This window comes from Dreissena polymorpha, chromosome 4 (assembly GCF_020536995.1).
Source record: "Dreissena polymorpha isolate Duluth1 chromosome 4, UMN_Dpol_1.0, whole genome shotgun sequence".
NCBI classification, from domain to species: domain Eukaryota; kingdom Metazoa; phylum Mollusca; class Bivalvia; order Myida; family Dreissenidae; genus Dreissena; species Dreissena polymorpha.
Window position 1 is genome coordinate 84,027,318 of NC_068358.1, and position 23,126 is coordinate 84,050,443.

The window sequence follows — 23,126 nt, forward strand, 5'->3', positions numbered from 1 at the left end:
TAATTCGCCCCTTTCCAGTTTAGCGCCCCCTAGCGGTTAGCAGGTGATATCAAATCAAAGATGGCTGCCTATGGGGTCATAACCCATATGATATGAAGACATTGACAATCGATATATATACAGTAAAGTCGTTCGCTAAACACCATCAAAAAAGAATTAAACTCATCTACAAGGTAAATATGATTGTTTCTTCAATTATTCTTTTATAGTCAGCTGATTACATCTATTTAGTATAATCAAAATTGACGGTAGGCATCGGTGCGCTGTGTTGAAAAGAGCGGGTGGGGTAATGTAAATACATTACATATCGGTAGTTAATACATTGAAGTGTTAAATTTATGTTTGAAACAGCGTAAAAATATTTAATAAGTGAACTTTAACAATAATATGAATGTTTACCACCATAAATCAATCAATCATTATTTTAAAGTAATCCCATCAACACACAGGATGAAGTGCATTCATACCACTAAGCCTCTTAGGTTGAGTCAGTGCAACTGTAAATGCTGTAACAGGACTATTTCAGTGTCCGAAAGTATTTGATAAGTTGCATGTGTGTTTAAAATCTAGATAGAACATATAATAGTGTCACACAGCAATTAGTCACTGTCAGTGTGTTACAATGATATTACCAGTGTAATGGCAGAGGTAGTGTTCACCCATCAAGTGCCAAAGGTTACCAATTTGATTCTCTGTCAAGACAAGCCATAGTCAAGTAAAAAATAGTATTGTATGTATTTGTCTGAAAACAAATGAGCCAGAGTGTGGAGTCGCATAAATTGTTATTCTTTTTGCAGGATCTAAAATGTCGAAGAAACGTAAGCTCGGGGACGGCTCTACTAAAGATGTTCAGCTGTATTGTCTGTGCCGACAGAAGAATGACGAGAATGAAATGATGGTTGAATGTGACTTCTGCGATGGTTGGTTTCACCCACGTTGTGTTGACATGGATGAAGACGAGGCTGGTTATTTGTCTTCATGGAACTGCCCTGGTTGTATAGAGATCATGAATGAAAATCCAACATTGACTCGCAAAGGTAAACATTTTCTGTGAAGTGTTTAAATATATTTTGAAAATAGATCGGTTTTAAAATGTTAGCTTAGCATCTTTAGAAGTACTGACAGAATAGTGTACGGTTTGGATCCTTATCAGCTTGCACTTAAAGACACAAGCTGATCGGGATCGAAACTATTAACACTCACGCTAAGTCCATTTTCCTGTGACGCAGATTATATTATAATAACATTTAATATTATAGACAAGGAATGCATGTGCCTATTGGGATTAGTGCTTCAGTATAGATAAAGCAGATACTCCTGTACAGTGTATATTGCATGATTTAAAGCCAAAAAAACAGGCAGTATTATTAGTTGTACATATTATAAATCATGTAGCTATAAAGTCAAAATCTGGTCACTTTCGCTCAGATGATTGGTACAACGACTAAAGGAGTCTCGTTATGTGAAAGCCTATATTATTATGTATGTTTTTGACAATGTGAATCTTGATGAGACAGTGTGGATCAAAGCATTCATTGTTGGATTTCATGTAGCACTGGTCATATTTCATTCACTTGGCAACTTCTTTTGCAAATTAGCCATACCAAGCAAAAACTAATAATGAAAAAGTTGTAACTAGTTTTTTTCAAGATTCAAAATGCAGTCTTCGCAGGTGCCAAATTCTGTAATATTTAGATTCTATCTTCAAAATTATTTACCAGCAACTTATACATATACAAAGTCTCTGTAAGCATTTAACTTGAACAAAGTACTTTAATTAGTTAAATTTATTTATTACAGCTTTACTGGCTTTCCAAGGAAGAATTGCCCCAAAGAACGGCTGGGGTCAAGATTTCTATGTCACCGATATCGACGAGAAGGTCTTGGATGAGAAAGTCAAGACAAAACGACATAGAATTGAGGGATACAACCTTTTTCGAGAAGGCAAAGTATCAAAACTAAGTTGCGTGAAATCCGAATCCGGAAAATATATATATTTTAAGGGTGTCGCTGTCCCTTCTATGAAGGATAAGGACTACCATGTCCATTTGTGTCTGAAAAATGGTGGTACCTCCATGAAGTGGGCAACTTGCACCTGTCCTGCTGGTAATGATGGACAGTGCAAACATGTTGTGGCCATTGTGTACTTGATAATTGACCTCCATAGACAAGGAGTGGAGAAAATTCCAGACATCCAAACTTGTACAGATAAATTACAAATGTGGCATGTGCGAAAACCCATTTCTGACGAACCACTTTTGTTTAGTGACATTAACTTTGTGAAACATGACCCTTTCAAAGTGGCAAAGAGAGAATTGTGTTCTACAGTGAAATATCACAATCCTGTACCGCACTTTGCAAAAGCTGTGTCAAGTACACAGATTGAAAAACTTGTTAAATTGTATGACACTGGTGGGCTGAAATTGCCAGTTATAGAAACATTAAGGAGCAACAACTGTGAGCCAGTGTTACCAAAAGCCCAAAGTGATGCAAGTGACTTGAATGACATGCTCTTTGAGCGATTACAAGAAACAACCAGTACCTTCAGCAAAACTTGCCATGAATTCAGCGAAAATGAGAAGACATTCTATGAAGGACTTATCACCTGTGACATTAAGATGTCTAAAAACATTGAAAAACAAACACGGATGCAAAGCAAAAATGCTAAGTGGTTTTCTGAGCGCAAGTACAGAATAACATCTTCTACATTTGGAACATTTTGTAGAATGAAGTCAACAACTGATCCATGTAAAACATTTGACCAAAAAAAGGTGCACTTCACAAGTCGCAGTGTAAAACATGGGATCATGTATGAGAATGTTGCGTTTGCTAAATATGCACAACAGACAAATGTTACAGACAGTGCTGTAGGTCTGGTAGTGAATCCAAACATTCCATTTCTTGGTGCAAGTCCTGACCGAATAGTTCTGACAGAAGATAGGGTCATGAAGTTGGTAGAAGTGAAATGTCCATACAGTTTGTTTGATAGAAAAACTTCAATCCAGAAACAGATAAATAATAGATCATTCTATTTGAAAAAAGACAATGACAGAGTCAAGCTACATGAAAAGCATGACTATTACTTTCAGATTCAAGGACAGTTAAATATTTGTGGTATCGAAACATGTGACCTGGTTGTGTTTGTTCCCCCTGATGACATTATGATAGTTTGTGTGGAAAGGGACCAACACTTCTTCAACAGTGTCATGTTGCCTAAGCTGTCAGACATATGGTTCAACAAGTTACTGCCACACTTTGTTTCTTAATGCTTTCTGTAGTGTCAGTCTATGTTATTAGATGCATTCCTTTTATATTAGTGTATTATTTGAGTCGTGTTACAGGAAAAGGTACCTTAAGTAGATTGAAACCAGATAGAAAATCTCAGTCCGTTCTGAATCCAGTTTGCTATTCATCCAGTAAAGAATAGATGTTGAATCCTTATCAGACTGCACTTTTAAGCAAAGGCTGAACTATATTCAAACTTTACGTAATCTCCGTAAGGTCCCTTTTCCTGTGATATGGCTCATTACTTTACGTCAGGAATTACACAGCTCTCCTTACAGTGAAAATGGTCTTTAATTGAGTGGAGTTAGTCGGAATAATACTGCATGTTTGAAATGTTGTGGTTAAAAAAAACTGCCTTGTATAAAAATTGTAAAAATGTACTTTTATAGATCTGTAATATATGTTTATATCATATGTATTTTAACTGTTTGAATACAAATGGCATATATATCAGCATGACAAAATGTGTTTTCAGTTTAGTAAAGTTCTAGTTCACAAGTCATCTTAATTTAACCCTTTGCATGCTGGGAAATTTGCCGTCTGCTAAAATGTCGTCTGCTGAATTTCTAAAATTAGCATTTTCTTCGATTTTTTTCAAAGAATATTATCAGAATAGCAAACAGTTTGGATCCTGATAAGACGCCACGTTCTGTGGCGTCTCATCTGGATCCAAACTGTTTGCAAAGGCCTTCAAAATTCGGTTCCCGCACTGAAAGGGTAAATGTGGTTAAAAAACTGCTGTCTCATGCTTGCTCATTATGTGTATAATATGTTGATATGTATTTTGAATGTTTCCATATGGAAATTCATGAATTAAAAGTGTAAAGTTTACTTCTGTTTTTACTTTTGATAAACATGAATGAAGAGTGACCATTCTCGTCTTAGATATAATGTCTGGTATAAATGGTGTCTGCTGAATTTCTACAGTTACAGGTTCTATATGATTTGAAAAACAAACGATCTTTGGCTTCCGATAAGTTCTATACACTAAGTTAATTTTCAAGTTTAACTTCAATGACTTCATTCATTACCAAATGGATCTTGATCGCTTCCTCATTTTTGCACCGAGAGGATTGATTCCACCAAGCACTCGTTTGAGAAGGCTCATGGACCTTTTCAAAAACCAATTAGATATACAACAAATGTACTATGTAAAAATATTATTAAGCGTTCTATGCACATTTGAGGAATAACATTATTATTTAAATATATCAACAAATAAAAGCACTAAAAATAAGCATCATTTATAAATAATCAAAATCAAGAGATGACCTAATATTTTAACAGAGGTTTAGCTTTAATAAATAACAAGGACAATTGATTAGGAAAAAACAATTGTCTGCAGATTAAAATAAATCTTCATATTCAAGGTCATTTTTTGGTTCTTCTGAAGAATAGCAGTAATAAATGTTGCTATCTCAAATTAACACAAACATTAGGAAAAGATATATAAATATTAAATATCAAATTTAATTACAAGTATTTTCTGAAGTAGAGCTATAGCTATATATAATTTAATTTATATCTCAAATTATAAACATTAGTTTGGACTTCATAATATTATGACAATTCATTATTTCATTTCTTAAATGACATTCTAAACTCTTTAATTTCTATTCCATAAAGATGAATGATAATGACTAAAAAAAAAGTGATGTGACCAAACATTCATACACTCAGTGTTTCATCAGCACTATATAGATGATACAGAATAACAAATCTGCATATAAACATCTTGCAAAATTCTTTGTAACTATGGGAAGTCCTTGGCAACAATGGATAAAAAGGTGTCATAAATTATGGGACATCCTTCATATGGCACATGGCCTTAAGCAATATCCAGCTGATCAACTCTCGTCTACACAGTCACTAGGGGATCTATGACCCCTTGTTTATTGGCATTGATTGGGATTACAGTGGCCACCTGCAGTTTTAAGTGTGCATTATCTAATATTGCCAGCAGATCAATAAGTCACTAAATTTTTTTACAGGTTCTTATGCAGTAAGGGTTTAGGCAACATTTTAATTTTAATATTATAACTATGTTGTGTATTTTCCAAATCAGTCTTATAGCCTATAAATAGGATAATATATCAAATGCAGTAGAATATGAAATAGAGGACCAGACATGTATGTTTTATAACTTTATTATAAGATATATCAATATAGAGTCAATAATTATTTGAAAAATCCTGATTCTAGTTCCATCATGGACTATGTTATTCTATACATGTATGAAATTGAAAGTGATTCAAGGTGCATTAACTAAGTATTTAGTTCATATCCATATTAGGAGCCAATTTTCAGGGAAATTTCAGGTTTGCATGCTGACAAAAATAAAAATTATGGAAATCATTTCTTGATATTTCACATTAATCTGACAGTCGTGTCCAAATGGTTAACACTGTAAATGCTGGGAAATATGTCGTCTGCTGAATTTCTAAAAATATAATTTTAACTATCTGCTGAATTTCTAAAAATATCATTTTAACTTTCTTTCAAAAAACACTATCAAAATATCATTTAGTGGCATCTGATCAGGATCCAAACTGTAAAAAGTAAAGGCCATTAAAGTTTGGTTCCAGCACTAAAAGGGTTAAAATAAAATATAAACATATGAATTCAGGACTTTTCACAGTTTTCTGTATTAAATTTTCAATGATATTGTTTTTTTTTCTTCAGTAATCTTACTATAATTATATTTACACTTTAACACAATATTTAATACTGAACACACATATGAAATAACACTTGTTCAGTTTCTGCAAAATCACAAAGGCCGGCTTCCCATCTAGCGTGCCACAAAAGCCATTGTAAATTGTAACTGTTCAAACAAGTTTTCTGACAGAACCACAAAGAGGACCTTTTTATTTATTCTTAAATAAGCTACCAGTGAAATTGGCCAAGTGAGCACAAACCGTCCAAATTTTTTCCAACATTGGGCAAAGTGATATTGGGACTGTGTGTCTGAGTATTTCAAATTCTTTCACCTTTCTTATTGCTCGTTCCACATGCACTCGTACTGCGGCTATGTTCCTTGTCGCCGCAAGCTGTTGGGAGGTGAACTGAGCCTGGTTCTCAAGAAACGGGGGGATTGTTAACGATAGGTTTCTCTCCTTCAAATCCTCTTCAATATCAAAACCTTTGTCGGCCATGACTGAATCTCCCTCCTCCAGAATATCGTATAAGCCACAGTGCCTTACAATTTTTTTGTCACTGCATCTACCCGCATATAAACTTGAGATGAAAGTAATTTGGCCACTGGGTGCTATACCCACGAGTCCTTTGGCAGTGTTATGGTGTTTATAGGAGCTAAATGTTTCCCTTTGGCACACTGATGCTGACGGCTGTTCAATGAATATCTCTGTACAGTCAATAATGACTCGTGTGTCAGGGTAATCAGTCCGAAATGAAATGGGCATTGTTTTTCGCACCTGTTTGTGGGACGGCCAAATTGGTAGGCACCTTAACCTGTCAAACAGGAAAAGAATCCAGGTATTCACAATCTTCGAAATATGTCCTTCAGATAAGTTATACAAGTCTGCAATTACTTTCTCTGGAAGACCTTTTCGAAGGCGGACCAATGTGAGAAAAAGTTCCTCTAGGGGAGACAGAGATCTGGATGGCCCCCTCTTCGACACAAACTCATACGCTTTACCTTGAGAAGTATTTTCCGAACCAACATAGTACAAAAAGTTACATTCAGGCTGAAGGAAGTGAAAGAAAGCACACATAGCTGTGTATGAAGGGAAGCCTGTGTAATATCTGATGTCACTATCAGAAGAACAGAACCGCACAATCGTAAACTTTTCTTTAGATCTTGCATGCAGCAGGGCTTTGTGCTGCTTGAAGAGGTCCTCTTTGTGTGGTGAAGGGTCTGCTTCAATGTCTTGAAGGCTGTCATCTGTAGATGAAGATTGCTTACTAGTGTTCAAGGTATCTGGCGAAGGAGAAACATCCTGTATGTCACAGTCATCAATGACATAGTCCATATTGTCACTTGGTCCAGAGTATGAATGATCTATCATGAATGAACTGCCAGAGACACACCTTTGACCACTTTCTGTCACTTTCAGCGTCTTAGGTGTTTTGTCCCTGAATAGCTTTCTACGTGGAATTTTTGGCGTGACCCATGAAAATATTGTGGGCAGAGCGTCTTTTTTCAACCTTCTACGCACTTGTCCTGGCACAGCCACTTCATAACAAGTTCCCTCAAAATGAGCTGAACATATCCTTGTATGCTTGTTCAAATTAAAGTTCTTACCAATGTCTCTTCGAATGTTCTTTACCCATTTCTGTTTCAAACTTTCATCCTTGGGAAATGAATGGAAAGAAAGATCCTGCGAGGATTTCACTCTAGAGTCACTAGTACACAACGGCACACAGCAATGATGAGGCATCTGAAAAATAAACATAACAGACACTGTTATTGCCATTTTCAATGTTAAACTTAAGGGCCCGGAGAAAAAAATTCGGTTGGTCTGGAAAGCGGAAACAATCAATTTATTTTTTGGGGCCTATCATAAATGGAAAAAAAAAATTTTAAAAAAAAATCTGGAAATGCTTATCCTTTGAGAGCAACCAAACCAAAAATGAAAGTAAAAAAATTGCGACTCAGTTTTATCATATCCATTCATGAGAGGGAGGCAATAGAAGGTTAAACATCTCTTACCACTAGCACCGGCTTAAGCAGTATTCAATACTCAACACGAAGCGTTTTATATTCAGACGACCACACAGACTTTACATGTTTTAGTGTTTCCCTGATTTTAATAAAGTCAAAGAATGCATTCATGACATACTGTTCACATATGATAGTCGATACTGGAATTTCATTTAAAAATGATTGTCATCTATCAATGAGGATTCACATTTATTTAATATTAATATTTTTACATATAACATTTTATTTGGACGCTATTTTCAGCCTAAATCTACCTCATTTCAATGTACGTAGATATCAATGTGTTTACATTACCCCACCAAGTCTTTTCAACACAGCGCACGTCAATTTTGATGTAAGGACTTGATATTATCAGCTGGCATTAAGAAAAAACTGCAGAAACAAATATATTTACCTTTGTTGTGTTTGTTTCTCCTTTGATTATGTTTACGTTGTGAATTTAATGTATATTTATCGCTTTTCAATGCTTTCATATCATATGGGTCATGACCCCATAGGCAGCCATCTTTGTTTTGAAATCACCTCCTGACCGCTAGGGGCGCTAAACTGGAAAGTCGCGAATTTACTTCCGCATTCCTGTGCAGCTGTCGATCATTTAATCCTAGCTTTTGTACGCCTTTTGTCCTCAAGACAAGTTCATTCTTATTCCCTGACACATAATGATTATGAAATCGTAAATAATCCTTCAATTGTGCAACACTTAATTTGTCAATTTCGATGTCAGACAGATAACGATCGTTTTCTTTCTCATTCGACGCCATTGTTACTGGAAATCAATACTACCCAGCGATTCAATCGCACATTCTCGGCCCTTTCCGTCAAACATCGGATAAGTATTATGATAATCTGCGAGGGGTACCGAATGCCAGCGATTGAGAACCTCCAATTCCGGAGAATACTCAGGGGAGATATGCGACTTTCCGAAAAGGGCTCAGTGGCCTCCCTTATTCTAGAAGATGCCCAAGGGAAGTAACTGCCGTGAGGAGTTTGATCTAAAGTTTGCGAATGGGAGATATAGGCCCGACAATTCGAGTAAAATTACATACGCAAATTTGAATTAAAAAATAGTCATGAGGATGTTAAGCAGCCTTTTATTAAGTGGGTCTTCAACTGTCGGGTCCAAGTGCCCGATAATCGACTTTGGGACCCGACAATCGACTAAAGACCCAACAATACGGCGGTAAAATGGACGTTTGACCCACCATTTTACCCAATCTGAAACTATATATTTTATATATATATATATATATATATATATATATATATATATATATATATATATATATATATATATATATATATATATATATATATATATATAGTAGTAAAAGAGATACTGGTTACATGCACAGAATTGAATTTTAACTTGCCCGCAAATATTAACATAATTTTATTAAGCATTAAGCGGGATATAATGCTGAAATGCTAGTCTAAGAAATAGATCTTGGTCTGTGATTGTTTATAAAGACTCTGAACAAATATGTACATGTATTTGATTTATTCCAATATCTGTAGTACACCTATGGATATGGAATTGATGTACGCAAATATCAACAGGCCTTTTCCAAGTACAAAAGGGCATAATTATGCTTTTTACAGATCCGAATTATTGGTTTTATTCACTGATTTTTTACTGAAGTTACAGAAAAATGTACTTGTTGAAGGCAAACTTCATCCTTAAATACAACTGTCACGCATGCCTTATAAAATCATGCAACAAAGATGGTAACCTTTAGAGGCATTGGTAAGTGAATGTAAAAAAGGGTCTGAACATGTGGAAAATGTTTATTTCAATATCGGTATTAAATATAGAGAAATGGAGTTGTTGCTCGGAAACATAAACATAATGGACTAAGTGCATAAAACACATTTATGACTTTAAAATTGATTACCTGTACTAAAAACAGTGATGTTACACTTTAAGCTTCAATAGAGCTTTTCGCGGACGCCGTCGCCAAGTTCTTAAGTCTGCATTTTGTCAATAAAAATGCAATACCATACAAACACAAAGTTAATATTGCGGAAATGTATAAAGTCTATAGCCCCGTGTGAACCGCGAACACAAACTCTTGCCTAATCATTTCGAACAGCTTATGTACAAGTAACCAATGAAAACATTAACGGCCAGGTTACTTCCACCTCTATATTACAGGTAGCATGCAACCAGGCATTTTTTCCAACAAAAGCGAATCTGGTGGAAATCAATGACCAGGAAGAGAATCATTTCCTTTATCAACAATCTAAGGCAACTCAAAGTAAGGAGGGTTCGCCACTGAATATGCACTTGTGTATAGATATAGGCGTTAAATCGAATAAAACACATTTACATTTATTAACATTAAACATAGTTATCAATTTAAAGTTTTGTTAACAGTATTCGTGATAAAACGTAATTCGGCCATTCGTTTTGGATAAGGTTATTGTTCTGATTGTAAAAGACTTGTAGTATTTAAACAAAAACTGTATTACTAGCAACATTGATTATTGTTTATTTTTCATCACATCGCAAAGAACATGTTGCTATTGTTGTTATATAGCAAATTGAAGATCTATGACAAGAAAAGGTGCACTTAAGAAAAATGTAAACGTTATTTAATAACGATAGGTGGGTCGAATTGATAAATCGAATACCTGTTAGGTACATGTAGAATGTAATCACTTCCAGAAAATTACTGGGTAGGAGCCTCGGACTTGCAGATTGCTGGAATGTACCGGTGGCTCAACTCGGGAAAAGTAGTTAGCGCTTCTAGCAGTCAATGGCGACCTGGCGAACCTAGCCGAGGGAATGAACACTGCATGGATATTATGGTAGAAATCTGACGAATTTTATGTTTCCTTGTTATTATTTTCACTATACTGTAAAGTGCCAAATTTTCAAAGCTTATCGTAAGATACATTTTCTCGGGAAATTATCATAAAAAGCATGAAACAATATATTTAAGAGCTTTTGAGTTCAAGTTTCAAGTTTGTTTATTTGTGATATAGGCCTCCGGTCCCTGACACATATATATTACAATCCATGCAAAACAATGGTGTGTGCACAATTGGTTGGCATAACATGTAAGCATATAATCGAGTGGTAAACGATTCTTACAATAACATGCTAAAAGATTGTACAACATTTGCATTTAGTAGAGCGGAAATGTATATTATATATATAGATATACACATACATTCACAAACATATACATATATATACACACATATATATTTAATTATATATATCATACATAGAAATATATACATGTTATAAAGTAAATATACAACGTTATAGTCCTTGCATATAACCTACCCCAATAGAAGAGACTTTCGAATAGTATTCTAATAAATGTATAGCGGAATTTAGGTTATATGGGTAGGGCCTATAATAAATTGACACAAATGGTATACCGAGTAGTAGGCCCTATCGAAACAAAATATAGGACTTTGTCGGTAGGAACTACATTTTAAACCTAAGTACACTTTTACAATTATTTAACACAGAGCCAAGTCTTGTGGAAACCCACATAACTAGGTTATATCAAAGCTCAAGAATTAATGTTCGCGTCTCAAGGGCGTTAACAATGTAAGAAGCAGTTTGTTTTATTGTCTGTTCATTTTTACTTGACAACAGTATGCACAATTTGAGTATACTTGGGTTTATACAAAATTGACGTTGTATTTATGTTTTTCGGATGTCATGCAATACAGGGCACTTTAATATGAAATGTAATTCGTTTTCGACTTCACCCGTATTGCAAATTGGGCAAACCGTTGTTCTCTAGTTATACCGCGATATCTGCCAGTTTCAATTTCTATCGGAAGAGTTCCGGAACGAAGTTGTGCAAAACTGCGCCTAAATTTGCGCACAGATAGGATGTCTAGGTATGCTTCATGTTCGTATTGGGACTTAATATGTTTGTAAAGTTCCAATTTGGGAGATGTATGTACTATACTCCACCAGTTCTGTAAGTATTGGGACTTAGCCCGTTCTCTAAATTCATTTATAAATTTGAGTGGGTTTGAGACATGCTGGTTCATCCAAATGTACTGAAATCCATTTTTGCTTAGTAAGTCCTTACTTTCATTGGCCCAATTAAAGAAGAGATTTATGTTTGTGTTCAATAAGAAATTGTAGCATTTTTTTACGTATCTGGTGTCGGGCATGCCTATTATTTTTAGCCAATATTTTATGCATCGAATTTGTGACGTTATAACAATAGGGTATCGACCACAATCTCCGAGACTCGTGATATTTGATGTTTTTCCACCGACACAGAGGTACCTTTTACAGGCGTGTCGGTGGACCGATTCGATAAATGGTAATTCTTGATAACCCCAAATTTCGCTGCCATGTAATAAAACAGGACCTATTTTGCTGTCGAACAGTTTAAAAAAGACTGAATTAGATAGTTGACCATATTTATACAGGGACGATAATATGCCATTCAAGGCACGTTTCCCTTTAGTTGCATTTCCATTAGCCATTTTAGTTAATGAAAGAGAAGAAAAGAAGCAGACACCAACGTAGGTGAAGGACTGCACAACGTCAATTAAAGAACCCGCATAACTCCATTGTTCATTCCTATCTAGTTTTCCCCCCTTTCTGAAGACCATAATTTTTTATTTTGGTATGTTCAACTGTTATCCTGTTCTTGTGCAGCATTGGTGAAATGAATCGAGTTTGCGCTGTAAACCCAGAACTGTATCAGCTAAAAGAGCAACATCGTCTGCAAACATAAGCAGTAAAATTTCAGCATCATTTGGTCCAATTTGTATCCCCCTCACGTCGCTATTTAATAGTTCTTGTACCAATTCGTTGATAAAAAAGGAAAATAATTGTGGTGAGAACAAACACCCTTGTTTTACACCGATTTTGCAATCAATGTAGTCCGTGTACCCGTTACTGCATCGGACACGAGCTTTGACGTTTTCGTACATAGCCTTTAGTATATTAAAAAGTTTACCCTGTATGTTAGCTTCTTGTAAGATTTGCCATAGAATACTGCGGTCTACTGAGTCATAAGCAGTTTAAAAATCAATAAAACCTACGTAGAGTTTGCCGCGTTTTTTGTACAATATTTTTGAAATTAGCGTTTGCAGTACGAACGCGTTATCTATTGTCGCATAACCAACTCGAAATCCGGATTGACTCTCATGTATTTTAGCAAACGCGTTAGCAAAGAACGTTAATCGTCTATTAATCACACTAGTAAACAATTTACCTAATATATCCAACAATGAGATGCCTCGATAGTTTTGAGGAGAGTTAGGATCACCCTTTTTATGTAAATGTACTTATATTGGTAAAATAAATGTATGCGAATATTTAAAGAATGCAGGGGGAATTTCGTCTTGACCTGGGCTCTTGGATTCATGAAGAGCTTTTATACTTAATATAATTTCTTCATCGGTAATTTCACCATTGAATAGTTCTTCTTCTACTTCGGACAAGTGACTGGTAATATTATGGTCAGACGGTGTATTGTCAGTGTTCGCATTTGCCGTAAACAGCGTTTCAAAATTCAATTTCCAGTCGTCAGAGTGAATTGAATTTTCGTTATTATTTGTTCCGGACAGATTCTTGAGTTTCTTCCAAAAGAATTTAGGGTTATTGATATGTGCGCATAAGTCATCAAGCTTGGTCTAATAAAACAGATTTTTCTTATGGTTACAACAATCCTTGAATTCTTTTTTCGACTGAACGTATTTATTCAAATTAGTTTCCGACGCGTTAACGCGGAAATTATGCAAACACGAAAGTTTCGCCCGTTTATAATCGCGACATTTTTTGTCAAACCATTGTGGTCGGAGCGTGGATAATTTGCCTTTTGATTCTTTGAGGCAAACAGATGAACATTGTTGAAAGATACCAACAATATGACTAACGATACTATTGATATTATTGGAATTATCATTTATAAAGCTGAGTGTCCGAGACATAAACTCGTTTGTAAACGTATCTTGTAGAGAACACATGAAAAGACTTAAGTTGTTTTGCTCAAAACAATATGTTTTGCGGTTCTTCCTAGGGTTCGGCATATCAGTGGTTTTTTCTACTTAACCTTTAAATTTGATTTCTAGCGAGAAATGACATGACTCCGTTCGCTCGCCGATTCGAAAATTTATGACCTCGTTGAACAAATATTCAGACAAAATGGCATAATCAATGACACTTTTGCCATTGGCGTAAACAAACGAAAAATGCCCATACTTTTTATCTTCACCAAGTCTACTATTCGCGATAAGTAGATGGTTTGAAATGCAAAAGTGTAATAACAATTGGCCCTGACTATAACATACTTTGTCCATTGAATTACGTTTGTCAAATGAGCTGGTTAATACGCCATCGTACTCCCTAAGTATTGGTAGATTCTCCCAAGAAAAATCAACAATAAAGTCTGCCTGATCTGATGTTCTTGCGTTTAAATCACCAAGAAGTACAAAGTAGTACTCGTTTAAATTAAGGGGTAGCTCACTCAATGCATATTCGAGGTATTTAATGCCAGAAAAGCGCTCCTTTTCATACGATGGTTAATTGTCTGGTGGTAGGTAAGCAAAGATTAAAAGCAAATCTTTTGTTGTGGCGACAATGGACTTTTAAACTTTAAAAAACATACAAAATGTGTGTGGGGTATCAATATGTGACACATAGTTTTTAAGGGAGTTATGAACGCACACACAAAAACCTGACATAGATCTACCTACATTTTGGAGACGAAGTGACTTTTTTGCATTCATAACATAATCCGGAAAACTATTCAGACTGTTCAGGTTATGTTCATACCATGTTTCAAGTAAGCAAAATATTTTGAATGTTTTTAAATAATCAATAAAATCGGAGAACTCTAATTATGGTAATAGTCCTTCAATATTCCAGCAGCACACATTAAGCGGGTCCGAATAATTGTCAGATAGGCCTTGACCATCCTCCTATTCGTTGATGGGAGTGATTTGGTCCCCATTCATCCTTACGTGTTCGGAGATGTCACCCACATCATGTACATTTTGGTCAACGTTGATGAGAGTCGGTGGGGCTTTGCGTCTACCGGTGACGGTTCTGCGTTGCAAGGTAGGCTGTTGTAATGTATCTTTTACGTGCAGCTGCCCTTTATAGAAGTAGCCAAACTTGCCATGCTCTCGAAGGGAACTTAGTGTATTTCTCTGGGTCCTCGTGAGGTCGTCACCTATGCGGATGCCTTGCTTGCGTAATTCTTCGCGACCTCTATACGCACGTGCCTTGTCGTCCTCAAAACGAAAGGTGAGAATGGTCAAAGGAGGGTAGCCCTCTTTAGTGCTGTTGAGTACTTGAATACGTTTAATGTCATCAGGAACCCAGTTTGTGGTTGGGCTTGCGACCTTAAGTATGTCTGATATTGCTCTTGATTTGTGCTCCTTTTCATCGAGCCTTTGGTCAATGTGCCATCCAAAGATTCTCATGTTACTCGCAATCGCTTGACGGTTTAAAGATTCGAAATTTTCCTGGAGAGACTTTATAAGATCATCATGTTCGTCACATTGGTTATGCAAATGGTCCACATCAAGTCGCAGTTTTTCTGTTAGGTCCTGCCCATCGGAGATGTTGCGTTCAATGTCAAAAATACGAGTATCTGTGTTTTCGCATTTCGTGTTTAGTGTCCCTATTTTACCGCGTAAAGCTGTATTTTCGACTTTAAGATTGTTGACATCCTGTTTAATTTCTGACATTTCTGCGCGAATCAACCTCATTTCGTTCAAAAGACTAGCCTCTGATGACTTGATAGCTGCGAGAATCGCGTCAAGTTCCGTTGGACCGGGGTTTAGTTCCACGTCTCCTGCTAATAAAAGCACAGTTTCCTTAATGTTAAATCCAAGGTTTACCTGCGAGGGAGCGTGCGGTAGACCAACATTAGCTTGGTGGATTGATGTTACACTATTTGAACATGCTGGGAAGTCAGCCTCATTTTCCATGAACTGGCACATGCTATTACCTGCTAACGGAAGGGTTGCCACAAATTGACTGCATGCATGGCGGCCACGTGGTAGTGTAGTATAAGGAGAATACATATGCTGGAGGCAAAGACGCGTAAGTGGATGTCCGATGATTTCACATACGGGGAATAATGTTTATCTTTATTTCCAGGTTTATTTCCAGATTGTCTATGCCTTCTCGATGACAAAAAAGACCCAATCCGTATACGAAATTTTACTGCATCAACACCCATTTTAATAGTTTTCCTCGATTTACACTGGGATAGCTAACACACTACTAGTGAAGACAGCGGTTTATATTTACCTAGATATTGTGTTGACCATTGTCCACCGTCTGTTAATCCGATTGTCGATACATGTAACTGTCCAGCGGCTATTTAAGCAGGTGTACACTTTACTTTTTTCTGTATGCAGTTTAAATATTTAAATTGGTTAAAAGTTTATTTCCTAAATGCACCACTAACTTTCCACAATGTTCACAATTCAACAAGGTGTTATAATCCGTATAGGTTTATGTAATTAGCAATTACAATCTTTCGGTAGTTATCGTCACTTTAAACACGTTAAATCACACAAATATTCACAGAGCAAAAACATACGTCTGACCTGTGCGCACACACCCTTCTCCTTCTAGATTTTAGTAAACTGCTTCATCTGTTACAACGTTTGCTTTTTTTTGTTTTAACATTGATTTATGAAACATCTTTTGACATCGAAAGTAAAACCGTTTCATTTCCTAGATTTGTTTGGAATCAAATTCGGTCAACTATTACACGGTTACGTATGCAGGGCGCGCTACCATGACTATAATGACATTGGAGACCAAAATTATCAGTCTTTTCATTGGCGAATCGTTATGATTTTTGTGCGAGTTTTATGAGAATGGATATTTTCTTATTTTTCAGTACCAGGCACCTACATCAAATTGTTGGAACAACGAATCCTGTACCGCTCACCATTATTTTATCTGCGAGACTCCAGTGAAATAAGCAAGTGTGTTTAAAGCCAATAATATGACAACTCTGATTCCGTCAAGGATTAATATGTTCATGTGTTATTTTTATAAACTTAATTTTTGTTTATTCTTTCAGAAGACCAATGCGTTTATATACTTCTCAAATAATGTCGAAGTTGCATGCAATGAATAAATAATTGTACAAGTAAAGCGTCATATTTCATTATATATCATGAGTGCTCAAACATTTTAATCATATTTTTTTTACATTTATTACAAATTTCCTAAAAATTTATGTCAGGATGTAAGGCATTGAACGACTTTTTCAAACTCGACATAAAAATAACATTTTAAAAGATAACATCAATTGATTTGTAATATAATATTAACGCGATATGTACTGTCGTAAAATATTATGTGAACGAGATATGTTCTGTCATAATATATTATATTAACCTGATTTTCCTATATAAATAAAAATCATCCTCTAAATTCGTTGTTTCCTTGTTGACTACAACATACAAGTGTTTGTTCGTTGGTGTATAATTATGATTAAACAGCGGAAGTTACATTTTAGCAAACATATGTAATACACTGGACTTGCTTATAAAGAACATAACAGACCAACGATTTACATCAAATCGTTTGTTGCGAATATAAACACGCATTAACGCATGATTTGACGTTTCAAAACATGTTTTGAGCAGATGTTTTACATTGCACCACTCTAATAAGACATAACATAATTTGAAGATTTAAAATTTACGTTAAGATTTACATTAAGCGGTATGTATTGTACTGCTATGTATTCGCAATCGGCCAGGTAAAGTTAAAACAGACCCACGGGTGTTTATAACAAGTTCTCTCTTTAAACATGTAATATGAATTGAGGTGAATTGTTCCTATACTTCTACATATTTTTCAGATTTAACAGATCTACTCTAATCAGTATTAACATTTTAAGAAATATTTTAAAAATTGAATCTTTACCAATAACGTGATTAAGAACAAAAAAAAATATACAAACCAGACTCTTATGTCTTCATTGGGCGTTTACCCAAGCAAAGCCAACTATACCGATCAATTCGGCGACAATGAAAGCCCGGTAATGATAAACATGGACCTGAATCAATCGCCAACACTTACAGGCATTACTTGAATGTCATTTTCATGTAACAGAAGCCCAGTGATAAGGATATTGATATGTGCAAGTTCATTCCCTTGTACGTCGATAATCCAAACTGAGTAAGATAATTCAAACTGAACAAAAAAGCGACAGAAATAAAGACTACAGTCATTAATTTCTAAGAACACGTTTATTTAAGGTAAGTTGTGACATACTAAACGTTTCTTTTTGATAAAATGTTATTTGCCGGATACAATGCGCTAATAAACCCATAACAATGAATAACAATCACGTCGAAATAAAATATGAATGTTTGAAAACATGGACAAAGTAAATGACATTGTCGAAAGTTTGAGCCCAAAATCAATTGAAATATAATGTTTTAAAAAAAAATTGATTGGCGTAAATGCTCGAGAACGCAATATATTCGTATTTGTTTGGGACAAGAATATACAAATTGGATAATGAACAAACTAGTGTATGGATAATTCCAAACTAACATTAGGCAGTCGATGGATAATGACCACACTGCGAGATGTCTTTATGTAAATATCTATGTAAATTGAACACCCTTGTAAACTATTTCGAGATTTATTTAATTGCTGACAGTAAAAGCATTTTAGCATATTGTTAAACAATCATCATAAAAAATGGTTTTGTTTTCTTTTCAAGTAAAACAGAAGATAATTGAAAACTACAGATTAAATTATTGTACAGAGTCCTTTAAATGCCTGAAAGAAAAACTAATCCATAACACAACTAACCATTACGTAGAAAAAAATAAAAAAATAGAGAACTTACCTAAGATGAAACAAGCAAAATATATGCTGATATTACTCCACAAAACATTTCAGTGAGGTTTTAGAATGTACCTTTAAGTGGGTTATTAGATGTTTTTCGTGTTTATATGTTTTTTTTTGCATTTTAAGCATGCATATGTCGAAGAACTTTGAGTCATTTCATCTCCGTCATCTACTTCAACAAATGAACCTTCAAGCACAGGTCTTACATCACCGATGTTTCCTTCTTCGTCTTGAAATGACAACTCAAATTCTTCGTCATGCCGATTGATCTCCATTTTCGCCAAAGGTGTTGTACTGAAAAATGTATATTTCATAAAACTGTATTCAAATGTAAAAAATAAATAAGCATTTTCATCCGAATGCCTCTATCAATCTGGTCCTACCACGAAGCGAAATAAAGCCAATACTATGTGCCCAAGACCCGGCTCTAAAACTATTTGCCACCATTTTAAAGGAGCGAATCGACGGTGTTTCCCTTTATAATGATATATCAAATATTGACAATTACAAAAAGTCCAAATTTTAGTTACATAAAATCGTAAGGAATAAAACGAAATTGATGAAACGGAAAGAAAAATAGTTAATAGTCCATAAATATTATTCCAGACAGGGTTTCAATAGGGTTCAAAGTTATTTCATATAGAACTCGCAAGCTTTCTATGCTAAAATACCGTTAAAAGTCGTTTAACGTCAGTGAGCATGCGCATAGTGGGGTACTGTACAATTCATTAGTAAATATTTTACTACTACTTCAATTTTTCCGCGCCGGCGAAAAGGGTCACGGGGAAAACTTTTTATTATTATTAAAATACAAAGTTTACAGAAGATTTTTAATATCTATGGCTGTGTATTATGAAATCATTTAATATGTTCTTTTCAATGTGTAAATATATTTCGAAAAGTAAAATGCTATACTAGCCGTCGATATGCCGATTAAATATGTATGTACCATTCGATGCAATCTTTCTGAAATAATATATAATGAATCAGATCAGTAATGCCTCAAATAATATTCGAAACCTCTAATATGGTGACAAATACATGAATAAGCGGGGCAAGTGCCACTTCAACCTGCAGCTTCGACTCGAATCACTTTAAATCAAGTGATTAAATAATACGTAAGGGCTTTTTAAAATTTATATGCTTTTCATCCTATCCAAACTGACATTGAAAACATGTTATGGCATCTCTGTGTACGTGGAATGCAAATTACGTTTGATTATTTTGCTTCTAATCTCAAATGTATATATATATGCAAGTTCCGTTGAAATTGATTTCACGTTAATATGTGTTTACACGTACATAGTTTCGAACTTTTCCTCGTCACGCTTGACTTCACCTTGTAATAGCTCTGTGGTTGTGGATACATTAAACAGCGGTGTTTAGAATTAATCTCACTAATTTCCCGTTAAGCTCGTGACTGTTGTGAACAATGAACAAACGACAGCATTCATCCATCCACTGCGAGTGAGCAAACGGATAACAGCTTATTGGACTCGTCTTTTTTTGACAGTTTAAAGGGGCCGAAGTCCAAAAAGGATTCAAAGAAAAAAAAGTAGAAGATGATGCTCCTAAACAAAATTCGAATAAATGCATGCTAAGCCAGCAAAACGCAGAAGGATGGCACTACCGTAATTCGTACAATTATCAGGGAAACAATTGATGAACTCAAAGATAAGTTATTGAGTTCCGTCGTCAGGCGCTTAGAAATAATCGAATCAAATGTCTTCGACCAGTCAAGGGAAATAGACACTTTACATAGTCAAATCAACAATAAGAATAAAGAAATAAACGAACTTAAAACAAAACTTAACATATTGGAGATGCACAGTGCAGAAAGTTTAAATGAGCTCGAGCAATACAGCCGCAGAAATAACTTGCGCATCACTGGTCTTCAAGGCGACACAGAGTTCCAAATCCTCCATATCGGTTACAGAACAGGTGTCGTCTCTTTTGAGTACCAAGCTTGGTTTAAAGGTTGCAAAGGAAGACATAGATGTCGCTCACAGGTTAGGAAAATTTAACCGAGATAAAGCCAGACCAGTAATCGTCAAATTCGTAAGGCGCCAAACAAAGTCTGACGTTATGCGAAACGCTAAACTGCTCAAAGGGTCAGTTTCTTTTCTAAATGAGGACCTCACAAAATTAAGCGCGGAAGTCCTAGCGTCTGTAAGGCTGAAGGACCCCGAGAACTTGGAGCGTGCTTGGTCTTTCGAGGGGAAGCTCTATGCACGTTATAGAGGCAAAAACCATTCAGACAGAATTGACTACGAACATTTTCAAACGTAGCTCACCAAACCATGGCCGCAGACAGTCGGTTCACAGTCGTATGCCAGCAGGGCCACAGCTAACACGAATCGACGCCGTTATTAAAAACTATCAGAGTTTATCTGACTTGACACACTCTAAATTTATTCATCTGTAATAGGTGTGCCAATCAGTATTAACAATACCTTGTGAGTAGACCACATATATACACGTTTTCGTTTCTGTGGTAATCAGACTTGATCATATATTACCCTACACAATCCTTGATTAATACTTATGTTTCTACATCGTATCCATACTAGTTTGTATATTTACATATAACTATAAGCATCTGTATTTATACGTGTGTTTTATGTGTGTACAAATGTATGTTTCTCTACATAGTATATACATAGTGCTTATAGTGTTATATGTGTGTATTTATGTATGTATGTGTGTATGCGTGTGTGTGTGAACGTGCGTGCATATGTGTGTATATGCATATATGTATATGTATGTGTGTGTATATGAAAGTATGTGTATAAACGTATGTATAAGTATGTCAATGTATGTATATGCATGTATATGTATATATACATATGAGTTCACGTATGTGTGTGCATGTATGTATATTTGTGTAGGTATATGCATACTTGTGTTAGAGTATGTACGTATATATACATATGTGTTCACGTATGTGTGTGTATGTATGTATATTTGTGTAGGTATATGCATACGTGTGTTAGAGTATGTACGTATGTGTGTGTATGTATATACACAGTGTATGTATATACACATATATGTATGTATGTGTGTTGTTTGTGTGTGTTTGCATGCATGTGTACGGGTATATGCATATGTGTGATTCTATGTGTATATATGTGTATACATGTGTATAAGTGTATGTGGAAATATATATGTGTATAAATATAAATAATGATAAAAAATATAATGTGTATAAATATATGTGTATAAATATAAATAATGATAATAACTGGGTTTTTAACTAATATCAAGATGTGTATACTTGCAAACAATACTCATCTCTTCTTTCATCTATTCGAATGAAATGATATTTTTTAAGTGTTAAGAAATCGAATGTAAAACTTTTGCCTGCCAAATAACAACCATGTATCTGTCTTTGCAAATATGTAGCTTTTTTAATGTTATGCAATACTACGGGTATATGCATATGTGCGTTTCTATGTGTATATATGAGTATACATGTGTATAAGTGTATTTGGTAATATATTTGTGTATAAATATAAATAATGATAATAAATATAATGTGTATAAATATATGTGTATAAATATAAATAATGATAATAACTGGGTTTCTAACTTATATCAAGATGTGTATACATATAAACAATACCAAATTGCACAGATAACTAAATGCAGTAGTTCTTTGTTTCAAAAATGCGAACCAAATTGTATAGAGAACTAAATACTGTAGTTTCTTTTTTCTTCAACGTTTTTCTTCGGGATGTGTAATCCTAATATAATGTTGACATCACCTAATACTAAGATGTGTATACATATAAATAATGATGAAAATAATAATTTTATGCTAGAGCCTTTCTAGAATGTGTACCAAGTTGTACAGTAAACTAAATGCAGTAGTTCTTTTATCCAATGATGTGAACCAAATTGTGCAGATAACTTAATATAGTAGTTCTTTTTTACAATTATGCAAACCAAATTGTAAAGAGAATTTAATAGTGTAGCTGCTTTTTTCCTCAATGTTTTCTTCTTCAAAAAAGAAGGGAACATATATAGGAATTAAAAGTCTCAATAGAAAACCTAATCATGTTTGATATTATGAATACTCGTTTTCAATTTTACAATTGAAATTTGTTGCTTCTGCTTCCTTTTTGTTTTCGCGGGAAGCGTTTCATATTTCTAACCATGTATAGGAAACTCGCTACTAAATGGCCTCTAGAAATATTGTTCATAACATTATTCCTATTAAAAATCTAAATGTTCGAACGTAATACTCCTCTTCTCATCGGTCCTTTTTATAGTCAAATAAGATAAAATGTTGACAATTATTAAATACACATGTACACAGTTATT

General features: G+C 34.9%; 2 protein-coding genes and 1 long non-coding RNA gene across 5 annotated transcripts; 2 read left to right on the top strand and 1 right to left on the bottom strand.

Annotated features, from left to right (window-relative positions):
- Positions 1-5: 5 nt before the first annotated feature.
- Positions 6-4,116, top strand: LOC127876234 (uncharacterized). 3 transcript variants are annotated; one of them, XR_008047748.1, is made up of 3 exons: positions 6-173; positions 798-1,037; positions 1,260-1,757. XR_008047748.1 is itself a non-coding variant. In XM_052421295.1 (3 exons), exons 2-3 carry the CDS (start codon positions 806-808, stop codon positions 3,264-3,266), a joined length of 1,698 nt encoding a protein of 565 aa, XP_052277255.1. In that variant the 5' UTR covers positions 6-173; positions 798-805; the 3' UTR covers positions 3,267-4,116. The 3 variants fall into 3 exon arrangements, 2 of the variants coding, with proteins under 2 accessions (XP_052277255.1, XP_052277256.1); XM_052421295.1 differs by lacking the exon at positions 1,260-1,757 and adding an exon at positions 1,801-4,116; XM_052421296.1 differs by lacking the exons at positions 6-173; positions 1,260-1,757 and adding an exon at positions 1,801-4,116 and having other exon boundaries at positions 228-1,037.
- A 397-nt stretch (positions 4,117-4,513) lies between these two features.
- LOC127876236 (uncharacterized) lies at positions 4,514-8,528 on the bottom strand. Its single transcript, XM_052421297.1, has 2 exons — positions 8,364-8,528; positions 4,514-7,685 (listed from the first exon to the last, which is right to left on the bottom strand). Exon 2 carries the CDS (start codon positions 7,683-7,685, stop codon positions 6,153-6,155), a length of 1,533 nt encoding a protein of 510 aa, XP_052277257.1. The 5' UTR covers positions 8,364-8,528; the 3' UTR covers positions 4,514-6,152.
- Positions 8,529-10,117: 1,589 nt separating this feature from the next.
- LOC127876665 (uncharacterized) lies at positions 10,118-17,234 on the top strand. Its single transcript, XR_008048015.1, has 3 exons — positions 10,118-10,224; positions 10,635-10,777; positions 16,825-17,234. It is a non-coding gene; the product is annotated as an uncharacterized LOC127876665 (long non-coding RNA).
- The last annotated feature ends 5,892 nt before the right edge of the window (positions 17,235-23,126 follow it).